The sequence below is a fragment of the Symphalangus syndactylus genome, chromosome 22 (genome assembly GCF_028878055.3).
Source record: "Symphalangus syndactylus isolate Jambi chromosome 22, NHGRI_mSymSyn1-v2.1_pri, whole genome shotgun sequence".
NCBI classification, from domain to species: domain Eukaryota; kingdom Metazoa; phylum Chordata; class Mammalia; order Primates; family Hylobatidae; genus Symphalangus; species Symphalangus syndactylus.
Genome location: NC_072444.2, coordinates 20,330,910 through 20,343,436, shown reverse-complemented (window position 1 = coordinate 20,343,436; position 12,527 = coordinate 20,330,910). Strand labels below are relative to the sequence as shown.

At 53.1% G+C, this 12,527-nt stretch overlaps 1 protein-coding gene across 1 annotated transcript in view; it reads left to right on the top strand.

The window, feature by feature from the left end:
• The window catches only part of PADI1 (peptidyl arginine deiminase 1), a 41,134-nt gene that overhangs the window by 17,646 nt on the left and 10,961 nt on the right, over window positions 1-12,527 (top strand). Inside the window, exons 3-11 of the mRNA XM_055261787.1 lie at window positions 622-694; window positions 1,366-1,427; window positions 2,847-2,964; window positions 3,069-3,194; window positions 6,340-6,512; window positions 6,662-6,765; window positions 7,803-7,926; window positions 8,314-8,421; window positions 10,575-10,726. Of these exons, the coding sequence (XP_055117762.1) occupies window positions 622-694; window positions 1,366-1,427; window positions 2,847-2,964; window positions 3,069-3,194; window positions 6,340-6,512; window positions 6,662-6,765; window positions 7,803-7,926; window positions 8,314-8,421; window positions 10,575-10,726 (1,040 nt within the window). The remainder of the gene's footprint in view (window positions 1-621; window positions 695-1,365; window positions 1,428-2,846; window positions 2,965-3,068; window positions 3,195-6,339; window positions 6,513-6,661; window positions 6,766-7,802; window positions 7,927-8,313; window positions 8,422-10,574; window positions 10,727-12,527) is intronic.

Genomic DNA, 12,527 nt, shown 5'->3' with positions numbered 1-12,527 from the left:
TCCTAGACACGGCCCTGTCTCCCCGGCAGGGAAAAGGCAGGGATGAAGCAGCTGTTGAGAGAGGGGCTCAGACCCCACCTCCTCTGCTTGCTAGCTCAGGGACTGCCCGGACAGTCTCCTGTCGACTGGGGCCGTCCCGGGGGCTCACTGGGATGACCCGGCTGGAGGGCTTGGCATGGATTCTGGACCACGCTAAAAGCTCCAGGACCACTGACTCTGGTGATGGAGTGGGGGTTCTCATTCCCATTTTATTGAGGAAGTACCCGAGGCTTAGAGGAGCTGAGAGACTTGCCTAAGTCGATGGAGCCGGCTGCTCCTCCCTCATCTGCCAGCTGCTCCTGCTGGGAGCTGCCCCACCTTTCCCATCCCTCCACCCTGCCCCCACCCCCCTTGCTCCTCACACCTGCTCTGGGAACCAGGGTGGGCTCCCACAGCCACTTGCTGGAGAAGGTAGCTCTGAATCCCAGCCGGGAGCCCTTGAGTCTTGGGACTTCAGAGACTGGGGGGGTCTCCATGCCTCCTGTGCCTCTAAGTAGGGCTGTGAGGATGTGTCCCCCATCACCTCTGCCCCTGCCATCTCTGAAGGTGATGGCCGTGCAGGCTTAGGGCTGTGTTCTGCAGGTGAGGGTCTCCTACTATGGGGAGCAGGAAGACCAAGCCCTGGGCCGCAGCGTGCTTTACCTCACTGGTGTCGGTAAGTAGCAGCTCCCTGGCTGCCCATCTATCCCTTCGCCCCTCCAGGTTGACTGTTTGAGGGTCTTAGTGGATTCCTTGGAGTGGAAGACCCATGGCCAGCTTCCTCCATCACTGAGGGGCTTGGATTCCTCAGGGACCTTCTGTCCACTGTGGAACCACAGGGATTGAGACCCAGCAGTCCTCAGGACCACAAGGATCTGGAAACTTCACTGCCCAGTGAACAACAGCTAGACCCACAATAAACCTCCTTCATCCACAGTCCCACGTATACCCTCATTAGACCTCCAAGACCCAGCACGGAACGTGCCCCCTTCAGCCAGGGCCTGGGGCGATGGAACGGCAGAACCCAGCCCCTACAACCTCAGGCCATGTCCCTAGTTCCCAGAGTTTGGGGTCACCAGCATATGATCTAGAACCCCAAAGCCACCAAGAGCTAGCAGGTGGACATGCACAGGCAAGCGATTCAAGAGGCAAAGGCTTGGGTCCCTCCAACTCCCAGAACCACACGGCAAGCCACAGGGGTCTCCCAAGTGTGGGGTCTGACCCCCAGGCAGTGCATCCCGGTCCTCACGGGCTTGGGGAGGGGTCAGAGTTTGTCCAACCTGGACTTTAGGGGTGTGAAGATGGGGCTGGATGAGCCCCTGGCAGCCCCTCTCCATCTCTTTTCAGATATTTCCCTTGAGGTCGACACAGACCGCACAGGCAAGGTGAAGAGAAGCCAAGGGGACAAGGTGAGACCCTCCCGGGCACCCCAAGACTGCGGGGTTGAAAGGCAAACTTGGGATGGTCCCGGGTGGATTGTGCCCTCCCTCCAGAAGAATGATGGATCCCCAAGGTCTGTAGTATCCAACCATGTAGGGAACCCATCTGGGACAGCAAAATTGGCATGAGTGGCCATTAACCTACACCCTGTAACCGACATGCTGTGTGGACATTAACCTACACCCTGTAACCGATGTGCTGTGTGACTGCTGGAAAACAGCTTACCCTCTCTGGGTCTTTCTTGTGCCACTTTGAAATTGGGATTGGTTCTTTTGTTGCTGCCTTTTTTATTTTGAGGGCTATATTTGGACCCCTACACATGTGGGAGTGCTTCCTAAAAGGTTGTTGAGTGACGGAAGGCAAGGAGAAGACAAGCCTTCAGGTAGAGGAGGCTATGGTGGTCAGCCCCAGGTAAAGCCTGAAGAGTAAGGAGGAGGGCAGAGTGGGCTCAGGGCATCACCCCACAGGAAGTATCTGGAAGCTGTCCTGGGAGGGGTAGAAGGTACAATTTGAAGGGAAAGACTCCAGAGAGGCAGCCTGGATCACAAGGCTTTGTGGACAAGGTGGGCAAGGCTGCCATGGATGGCTGTGCAGGTTGTTCACTGCACAAGAGTGCTTGGGCATGGTGGCAACTATGATACAAATCATGTCTGGGGCCCTGCTGCAGAGTGGCATCTACCCAGAGGGTGGGCAAGAGTGCCATAAAGGCTAACAGCAGCCCCGTGCAATCCCAAGAACCTGGGTTTGAAGGCCAGCTATGTGGCTTAGGACTCACCTCCCAGAACCTCCCCGCCCCTTTCTGTGAAATGGGGAGAGTGAGCCCTGCCTTGTGGGTCTGGTGGGGAGGCGTGTTGGGGAGAGCAGCAACCACAGAGGCAGGGAGAGCTCCAGCCATCTTTCCCGCCTTGGCTCAGACCTCAGCTTGCAGAGCCTGCAGGACTGCAGTCGGATGCCAGAGATATCTATGGGACAGGTGCCAGGAGAGTGCTGGGATGGGGAGGGTCTCCCAAAGATTCTCCAGATCCCGATCCTCATCAAGGTCATGGCAGGCAGCCTCTGCCCATCCCCGCCCCACAGGCAGAGCTAAAGCTTAGCCAGCTTTTGAGGGCCATTTCTGGGTGTGGTAACAACACCTTTGCTTCTCCAGTGTGATGGCTGGGTAGAGCCATTGTGTATGGTTGTGCAGGTTGTTCACTGCACAAGGATGAGGTTGGTCTAGAGCCTTATCTGGAACTCCATTCCCCAAATAATCCTTTTTAAAATCTTTAAACAAACCAAAAATATGAAAATCTACAATCTAACAAAGCAGCCTGCCCTGGCCATGTCTAGAACCCCTTCCTGGAGCCTCCTGGGTCCCACTGATGCCAAGGCATCTTATTTTGCCACAGAAAACCTGGCGCTGGGGCCCTGAGGGCTATGGGGCTATCTTGCTGGCGAACTGTGACCGGGACAATCACAGGTCCACGGAGCCTGACCTCACCCACAGCTGGCTGATGTCACTGGCTGGTGAGTGACACAAGGTGTTGTCCGAGGAGTGGGGAAGGGGGATGGGAGGGGATCCTGTTGGTGGGGTGGAGAAAGGGCGATCTCAAGGGGGCCACTCTCTCCAGACCTGCAGGACATGTCCCCAGTGGTGCTGAGCTGCAATGGCCCCGACAAGCTCTTCGACAGCCACAAGCTTGTCTTGAACGTGCCCTTTTCTGATTCCAAAAGAGTGAGGGTCTTCTGTGCCCGGGGTGAGTGGCCTGACGGGGCCTCGTCCCCCCAGCTCCATCCATGCCTATCTTCTCCTCCCCCATCTCTCTCTCTTTTTTTCCATCACCTTTTTGTAACTCTCATTACAGCTTACAAACAACCACTCCATCAGTACCAAATATAGTCCTCAAGGAGGAGGTTCAACAACAACGAGTTCCATTTTATGGAGAGGAAAACTAGGGCTCAGATGCAGGAATTCACTGTGGCACAACCATCTGGGGTGGAGCAGGCATTCCAACCCAGGTGTCTTGGGCGCAACAAAGCTCCTCCTTTTACCATTGCCCCACCCCCTTTCCCTCCTACGGTCAATCAGTGTGGAGTGAACCGCATGCCAAGCACTGTCCAGGCAAGGAGGGTGTGAGAACCAGCGAGGCTGAGGCCCAGGCCCTGCCCCTGGCCCCAGAACCCGACTTTCTCACCAGAGTTTTTATTAATCAGCCTGTGGTTTTAAAAAATATGGCCAAGGCTGGGCGCAATGACTCACATCTGTAATCCCAGTACTCTGGGAGGCGGATTACCTGAGGTCAGGAGTTCGAGAGCAGCCTGGCCAACACAGTGAAACCCTGTCTCTATTAAAAATAAAAAAGTTAGGCCGGGCATGGTGGCTCACACCTGTAATCCCAGCACTTTGAGAGGCCGAGGAAGGCGGATCACAAGGTCAGGATAGCGAGAACATCCTGGCTAAGAAGGTGAAAACCTGTTTCTACTAAAAAATACAAAAAAATTAGCTGGGCGTGGTGGCAGGTGCCTGTAGTCCCAGCTACTTGGGAGGCTGAGGCAAGAGAATCACTCAAACCCAGGAGGCAGAGGTTGCAGTGAACCAAGATCATGCCACTGCACTCCAGCCTGGGTGAGTGAACCAAGGTCATACCACTGCACTCCAGCCTGAGTGACAGTGCAAGACTTCGTCTCAAAAAAAAAAAAAAAAAAAAATTGGCCAGGCCCAGTGGCTCACGCCTGTAATTCCAGCACTTTGGGAGGCCAAGGCAGGAGGATCACTTGAGCCCAGGAATTTGAGACCAGCTTGGGCAACATGGCAAAATCTTGTCTCTACAAAACATACAAAAAAATTATCCTGTAGTCCCAGCTACTCTGGAGGCTGAAGTGGGAGGATCACTTGAGTCCAGGACGTCAAGGCTGCAGGGAGACGTGTTCATGCCACTGCACTCCAGCCTGGGAGACAGATTGAGACCCTGTCTCAAGAAAGAAAGAAAAGAAAGAAAGAGAGAGAGAGAAAGAAAGAGAGAGAAAGAAAGAGAAAGAAAGAAAGAAAGAGAAAGAAAGAAAGAAAGAGAAAGAAAGAAAGAAAGAAAGAAAGAAAGGAAGGAAGAAAGAAAGAGAAAGAAAGAAAGAAAGAGAAAGAAAGAAAGAAAGAGAAAGAAAGAAAGAAAGGAAGGAAGGAAGGAAGGAAGGAAGGAAGAAAGAAAGAAAGAAAGAAAGAAAGAAAGAAAGAAAGAAAGAAAGAAAGAACGAAAGAGAGAAACGAACCACTCCTTAACCCCGGACTGCTCTTGTCTTTACAAACAGCAACAGGCTTCTACCCCTTCCTGATTCCCCTTCACCCTTCTCTGTTCAAACTGACCCAGAACTTGTTGTTCCAGCTAAATGAGCCTGGCAGGAGCCAGAATGGTCTCTCCCATGCACCAGTGGTGGATGTTTAGGCAGAGGACTCAGCTTGAAAGCACTTAGTGTGACACCAGGGCGTAAGCAAAGTCTCAACAAGTGAATGGACAGCCTCTCTTGCCGTGTGCAGCCACTGATGTGCTTTCTGTATCTCTGAAATTCCCTATCTGGATATTTCATATAAATGGAACCATACAATAGGCTTCTTTTAGTTAGCATAATGTCCTCAAGATTCATCCGTGGTGTAGCATGAATCAGTGCTTCATTACTTTTCTTATGTTTTAGAGACAGGGTCTCACTCCGTTGTCCAGGCTGGCGTGTAGTGATGCTATCACAGCTCACTGCAGCCTTGAACTCCCAGGCTTAAGCGATACTCCCACCTCAGCCTCCCGAGTAACTGGGGCTACAGACATGTGCCACCATGCTTGGCTATTTTAAAAAATTTTTTGTAGAGATGGGGTCTCGCTATGTTGCCCAGGCTGGTCTCAAGCAATCCTCCTGCCTTGGCCTCCCAAAGTGCTGGGATTATAGACATGAGCCACCATACCTGTCTGGTCATTACTTTTTATGAATTAATAATATTCCATCTTATGAATATATTACATTTTGCGTATCTATTTATCCGTGGTTAGTTTTCACCTTTTGTGCCAGGTGCTTCTATCTCTCTTTTTTTTTTTTTTTTGAGACAGAGTCTCGCTCTGTCGCCCAGGCTGGAGTGCAGTGGCGCAATCTCGGCTCACTGCAAGCTGCACCTCCCGGGTTCACGCCATTCTCCTGCCTCAGCCTCTCCGAGTAGCTGGGACTACAGGCACCCGCCACCGCGCCCGGCGAATTTTTTTGTATTTTTAGTAGAGACGGGGTTTCACCGTGGTCTCGATCTCCTGACCTCGTGATCCGCCCGCCTCAGCCTCCCAAAGTGCTGGGATTACAAGCGTGAGCCACCGCGCCCGGCCGCTTCTATCTCTTTATTTAGTTTAAAGTTTATGTTGGCCTCTTGAGAAAATGTTAGCCATTTTACAGATAAGAAACTGAGGCTCGGCCGGGCGCGGTGGCTCACGCTTGTAATCCCAGCACTTTGGGAGGCCGAGGCGGGCGGATCACGAGGTCAGGAGATCGAGACCACGGTGAAACCCCGTCTCTACTAAAAATACAAAAAAATTCGCCGGGCGCGGTGGCGGGTGCCTGTAGTCCCAGCTACTCGGAGAGGCTGAGGCAGGAGAATGGCGTGAACCTGGGAGGTGCAGCTTGCAGTGAGCCAAGATTGCGCCACTGCACTCCAGCCTGGGCGACAGAGTGAGACTCCGTCTCAAAAAAAAAAAAAAAAAAAGAAACTGAGGCTCAGAGAGGTTGAGTCATTGAGCCAAGGCCACACAGCTTGCACGTGGCAGAGCCAGAGAGGAACCCAAGCTGCTCTAACCACAAAGGGGGCTCTGTCCTGGATTCCTGGGCTTGCAGCCCCTCACCCCTGTCTCCTCGCTAGCCCCTGACTCTTGTTCTTCCTAGGTGGAAATTCTCTCTTCGACTACAAGCAGGTGCTGGGGCCCCGGCGTCTGTCCTACGAAGTTGAGCGGCAGCCGGGGGAGCAGGAGATCAAGTTCTATGTGGAGGGGCTGACCTTCCCCGATGCCGATTTCCTGGGGCTGGTTTCCCTCAGTGTCAGCCTGGTGGACCCGGGGGTGTGTACAGCACTGGGGGGTGGGCATGGAGGCTGAGGGGTTTGGGGGCCCAGTTTGGAGGCTCCAGGGCTGGGCAGGCTGGGGGCTGGGGGGCTTGAGGCAGGCTAGGGGTCCCTGCAGGGCCCACCAAGTCCTCATTTTCCCCTCAGACTCTGCCCGAGGTGAGCCTCTTCACAGACACTGTGGGCTTCCGCATGGCCCCCTGGATCATGACGCCCAACACTCAGCCGCCTGAGGAGCTGTATGTGTGCAGGTGAGGCTCCCTCCCTCCAGCCCTCCCCCAGGTCTGGAGTGCAGAGGTAGGGACAGAAGCTGCCTCAGGGTTGCGCCCCTCACTCACACCAACGGATTCATTGCGGGCACCCATTCAGGCAGAGCCGGTGGTAAGACAGCAGCAGGTGGGCTGGGGCCTCACCCTGCCCAACCCTGACCCACCCTGCCCTGTGCAGCCAAGGCCCCTCCCAGGTCACTGGCTCAAGCTCTGGCTTTCCTGCCCATCCTGTCCTGTGGCTGCAGCCCCAGAACATCTCAGATTTAGTCTGGGCAGTGGAGCCAGGCCCTGCACAGGCTGCTGGTGGCCATCAGAGACCTACCCTCACTGTAACATGGGTACGATCCCGTGCCTGCTATGGACATGGGAACCCAGTCTCTGCAAGTCCGATCTCACCCAGCTTGCTGGTCCTTCTGCCGTCTCTCAGAATCCTCATCACGCCCTTGAGGGAAGGATCAGCCTCGACTGGCAAAGCCCTGCCAGGCCTCTGTGCCAGAGGTCAGACCACTGGCAAAAGCCACAGTTGAGCTGGACATAAGTTAAAAGGCTGGGAAGGGTGTGGCCAAACAGGTTTGCTCTGCTTCCCTGGGTCTAGGTGTGTGTAGGTGTTAAAAAGAAACTCTTCTCCTGCTTGCTAACCCCACCCTGACCCCTTTGCTTAGGCCAATTGTGTGGAACAGGAGTAGACGGGGCTACCTGCCCCTCGCTGCTATTTTAACCCAAAAGATTCAGCCCCAGGTCACCTCTGTGGCAACTTCCCTGACTCCCTGTGCTGGGTTAGGTGCCCTGCCTCTGGGCTCCACTGCCTGCGCTTACGCCTCACCTTGCACCTGTCACCTGCTATGATCTGGAGACTTCATCCATCTTCCCCATGGGCCTATGAGCCTCTCAAGGTCATGAACTGGAACCCCTGTACCCCAGAGGCTGCACAGGGCCCAGCACAAACTGAATCAAGGCCACTCACACCTCAGCCACAGTCAGAGGCCATTAGCATGCTCCCCTTTCCCTGCCTTTTACAGTGTGACGGACACTCATGGCTCCAATGAGAAATTCCTGGAGGACATGTCTTATCTGACACTGAAAGCCAACTGCAAGCTGACCATCTGCCCTCGAGTTGAAAATCGAAATGACCGCTGGATCCAGGTGGGAGCTGAAGCCGACTCCAGAAGAGAGCTGGGGGCACCCTGGGAAGCCTGCAGCCTGGCTTGGGGAAAGGGAAGCCGCACAGGTGCCTGATGGACCTCAGTGTCGCTAGAGAAGCCACGGCAGCCTGGGCCAGGCCTCTGGGGCGAGGGCTTTTCCGCTGCCTGCATCAGCCCCAGCCTCCACTGCTTCCCTCCAAACACTCTGGTCTCAGATGAGAGTCCTCTCCTGGCTGGGGTCCTAAGAGGCCTCACTTCTACCTCTGCCCCTCACCAGGTCTTAGGGAAGACCCGCTGCCCTGCTCTGTCCCAGGCCTGGTGGGGATCACCCTGTTCTGTAAACCACCCGAAAAAGGTCACCGAGGCTTTTTCATCTCTCCCCTTCCAGGACGAGATGGAGTTTGGCTACATCGAGGCCCCTCATAAATCCTTCCCCGTGGTCTTTGACTCCCCCCGGAACAGGGGCCTGAAAGATTTCCCCTATAAGAGGATCCTGGTATGTAGTGACAGGCAGAGTGCACAAACCCTGGTTGGGTCCTCCTGGAGGGGCACCAGTGAAGTCTCTTCTGGGCCTGGTCCTACAGGGCTCAGAGAACAGGAAGAGGGGGCAGAAGGATACAGGGGGTGGGATATCAGCAAACTGGGGAGCCAGTGGGGAGTTTGGGCAAGAGAGGAAATGATATGCAAATCACCTGCAAATAGGCAGCAGCCTGATTGTTCCTGTGTTGGGAGGGGCAGGACAGCAGAGCTCTTCTGGATAAGGAGACCGGTTGCCAAGGGGGAATTAGCAGTGTGGTCAGCTCTGGGGAGACCAAACTGCTTTTTGGAGGGAATGCACCCTTAGTGAGCCTGCATGGCTCTTGTTCTTAAGAGCTAGGGCCTCTCTTTAGGTGTCAAATGTTTTCTGAACACCTACTATGTGCCAGGCACTGTGCCACCTCCTGTGCACGAGATGGCAACAGCAGCACCCACCATTATGTATTGAGTTCCAGACACTGTCTCCTAGCTTTCCATGGCTTGCCTCATGTATTCCATGGGGTATGCCTATGGATAAGTGCTATCATTATTTCCTCTTTATGGATGAGGAAGTCAAGGCTCAGGGAGGTTAAGTAACTTGCCCATGGCCATGCAGCAAGCTAATAGTGGCACCAAGATGCAAAGCTAGAGGGGCTGTGCCCACAGCCCTGCATTCAGCCTCGAGGCTGCACTACCCCTCGAGGGGAGCCCACGGTCTCTGCCTGTTTCCCGGCTCCCACTCTGCCACTGCTGGGACAGTGATGGTCTAGGTGGGAGCTGTGATGGGATGCAGTCTGTGGGCACGCAGAGCAGGGACATTCATCCCAGCCTGGAGGGATCAGGTGACAATGAACCCTGCAGATGAGTGTATCCGCCAGGGCCAGCGTGCTGGAGGGGGACGCACCTGACCTGCCTTGGGCTTGGCCTATAGGATCCAGGGGATTTTTTCACTGATTCCTGCTCTCATCTTTATCATTTTCATTTTCTACTTTGTTTGTGTTTAGTTTGCTGTTCTTTTTCTAGCTTGAAACGGAAACTAAGATGTTTCAGGCTTTTCTTTTTATTTTATTTTATTTATATATGTATATATATTTTTTAATTATACTTTAAGTTCTAGGGTACATGTGCCATGTTGGTGTGCTGCACCCATTAACTCGGCATTTACATTAGGTATATCTCCTAATGCTATCCCTCCCCCACCCCCTCACCCCACATCAGCCTTTTCTCTTCCTAAAAAAAAACACGTGTTTGTTTGTTTGTTTGTTTGTTTTTGAGAAGGAGTCTCGCACTGTTGCCTGGGCTGGAGTGCAATGGCGTGATCTCGGCTCACTGCAACCTCTGCCTTCCAGGTTCAAGCGATTCTCCTGCCTCAGCCTCCCGAGTAGCTGGGATTACAGGCGCCCCCCACCCTACTACCACGCCTGGCTAATTTTTTGTATTTTTAGTAGAGACGGGGTTTCACCATGTTGTCCAGGCTGGTCTCAAACTCCTGACCTCGTGATCCACCCACCTCGATCTCCCAAAGTGCTGGGATTACAGGTGTGAGCCACCATGCCTGGCCTACTTTATTTTATGAAACAGAGTCTTGCTCTGTCACCCAGACTAGAGTGCAGTGGTGCAATCCTAGCTCACTGCAGCCTCCACCTCCTGGGCTCAAGCCATCCTCCCACTTCACCCCCTGAGGAGCTGGGAGCACAGGCTTGCCCCACCACACTCGGTTTAAATACACGTCTAGAGCTCTGACAACTCCCTAGCAGTGCTGCCTCATCAACATCCCGTGAGTTTTAATGTGCTATCAAAAGACAGCAGATTTTTATGAACTTTCACTTCAAAATCTTGTCTAATTTCCACTTTGATTTCTTCTTTGATCCATGGATTCTTTAGATGTGTACTGCTTAATTTCCAAACATTTAGGGGAGTTTTTAGGTATCTTTGGTTATTGATTTGACTTTAACCGCATGGTTCTCAGAGCCCAGGGGGGATTTGTAAAAAGTGGACAGAGATTGTTTTTCAGGCACTAAGAGCCATGAAGTGGAAGACCCCCAGCGTCTTCCCTCTACTCCAAGAACTGACTCGTCCTGTCCTCACTCACCTCTCCTTCTTGGGGCGGGTGTCTCGCTGGTCCTTCCATAGGGTCCTGACTTTGGATATGTGACCCGGGAGATCCCGCTCCCTGGTCCCTCCAGCCTTGACTCCTTCGGCAACCTGGACGTCAGCCCGCCCATCACGGTGGGCGGCATGGAATACCCCCTGGGCCGGATCCTCATCGGCAGCAGCTTCCCCAAGTGAGGGGCTGGGGCGGGAGGTGGGGGGGGCACAAGGAAATGACTGCAGCATCTACCCTCCCTGTGCCCCCGTCACAAACACAATTCCCCAGTCTGAGAAGTGATCTTAACTTCCTGAGTGGAATCCTGGAATCGAAGACTCGGCAACCTAGGATCTCAGATTTAAAAGATCACAGAATCTTAGGAGAAAACTCACACACTTGTGGCCTGCGATCTTTTGGCCTACCTCATTTTATGAGCTTAATGAGTCATCGACATTAAATAGATATCGGGGGGGCCTCCCATAAAAAGCCAGGTTTCTGGCATCTCATGAAAAATTGGAGAAGCTGGGGAGGTGAGATACAGTCTGGCACAGAGACAGAGGAATAGACTCATTGACTTCTCCCATTAGGAAGTCAGAATAGCTTCTGTCCTAACCATGGCTTAAAAGGGCCCTGAGGTCATGAAGTTCCCAGGTCAGGTGGCTGCAGGTAAGCAAGTGATTGGCCAGGATACCCTGATGACAGAGGTGAGTCAGTGGATCTCACCCTGGACAGATGTGATGGAGCAGGAAACAAGGTATTTAAGTTTTCACACTCAAACAGGTGGCAATGTCTGTTAGGTCCTGCTGAATGGGTGCACACCCTCCCTGCAGGTAACCAAAGAATGGGGTGTGCAGTTCAGGGTCCTGGTGGGTCCCCCTGTTTCCTCCCTGGAGATGACACCCACTGCAAGCCCTGGAGATCACCTTCCTATTTGTGGGGTTTTTGCATAGCAGGGGTGCCCCCACTTGCCCCCCAAGCCTTGGCTGACCATCTAGTCTCTGGCCCGGAGGAGTCAGGCAGTGCTGAGAAGGTCACAGCCTCACCTGGTGAATCTGGCAGCCTCAGAGCTCTGGATCGGATGAGGCGAGGCTTCCTGGCACCTACCGAGGCACGTAACTGGGTGCCCAGACAGGATGCCTGGGGCTGAGACTGGCCAGGTGAGAGGCATGTGCTCACCCTGTTGGTGACTCATGCCCAGACACTACTGTGTGGGCTGTTCTACCCACACCCTTGGGGGCAGACAGTCCTTGAGGCCTCAGGACAGTCCTTCTCTAAGTCAGGGAGGAACCCGTGAGGAAGGAGCACAGGCTTTGGAATCAGATGGACTTGGGTTTGAGTCCTGGCCCTGCCACTCGCCAGCTACATGATTTGGGATGTGTCCCCCAAACCAGTGTTTACCACAGTGCCTGGCACACAATAGGTACCCAGTTAATTCATTTAAAAATATTTATTGTATGCCAGGCACAGTTAAAGGTACTGGGGATACATCAGTGAACAAAACAGATGCATTTTAAATGAGCAAATTATTTTATACTCCATGCCTCAGTTTCCTTATCTTTAAAATGGGCCTGATGAAAATCCCAGTCCCAGCTATAGAATCAGCACTACTGGGGATAAAGAATTCGTGTCAACCACCTTTTGAATGCTTAGGTATTTTTCAGTTGGCCCCAGTAGTGGGGCTGCTTTAAAGCAGGTTGGAACTAATTGGACAAAATGTGTTGACCACCTACCACATACTACATGTCACACCTATAGTGCTTTCCCCAGGCTGCCTCATTTAATTTCTACAACAACCCTGTGAGACTGAGACCATCATTATCCCCACTTTACAGATAAGGAAGCTGAGGCTTGGAAAAGTAAAGTTACGTGCATTCTTTCATACATTCATTTACCAATTCAGTAAATATTTATGGAGACTTCCTATAGGCCAAGCCCAAGGTCTAATGCTGGGGATACAGAAATGGCTGAGGAGTTTGCCCTTGAGATTTAGAGTCTAA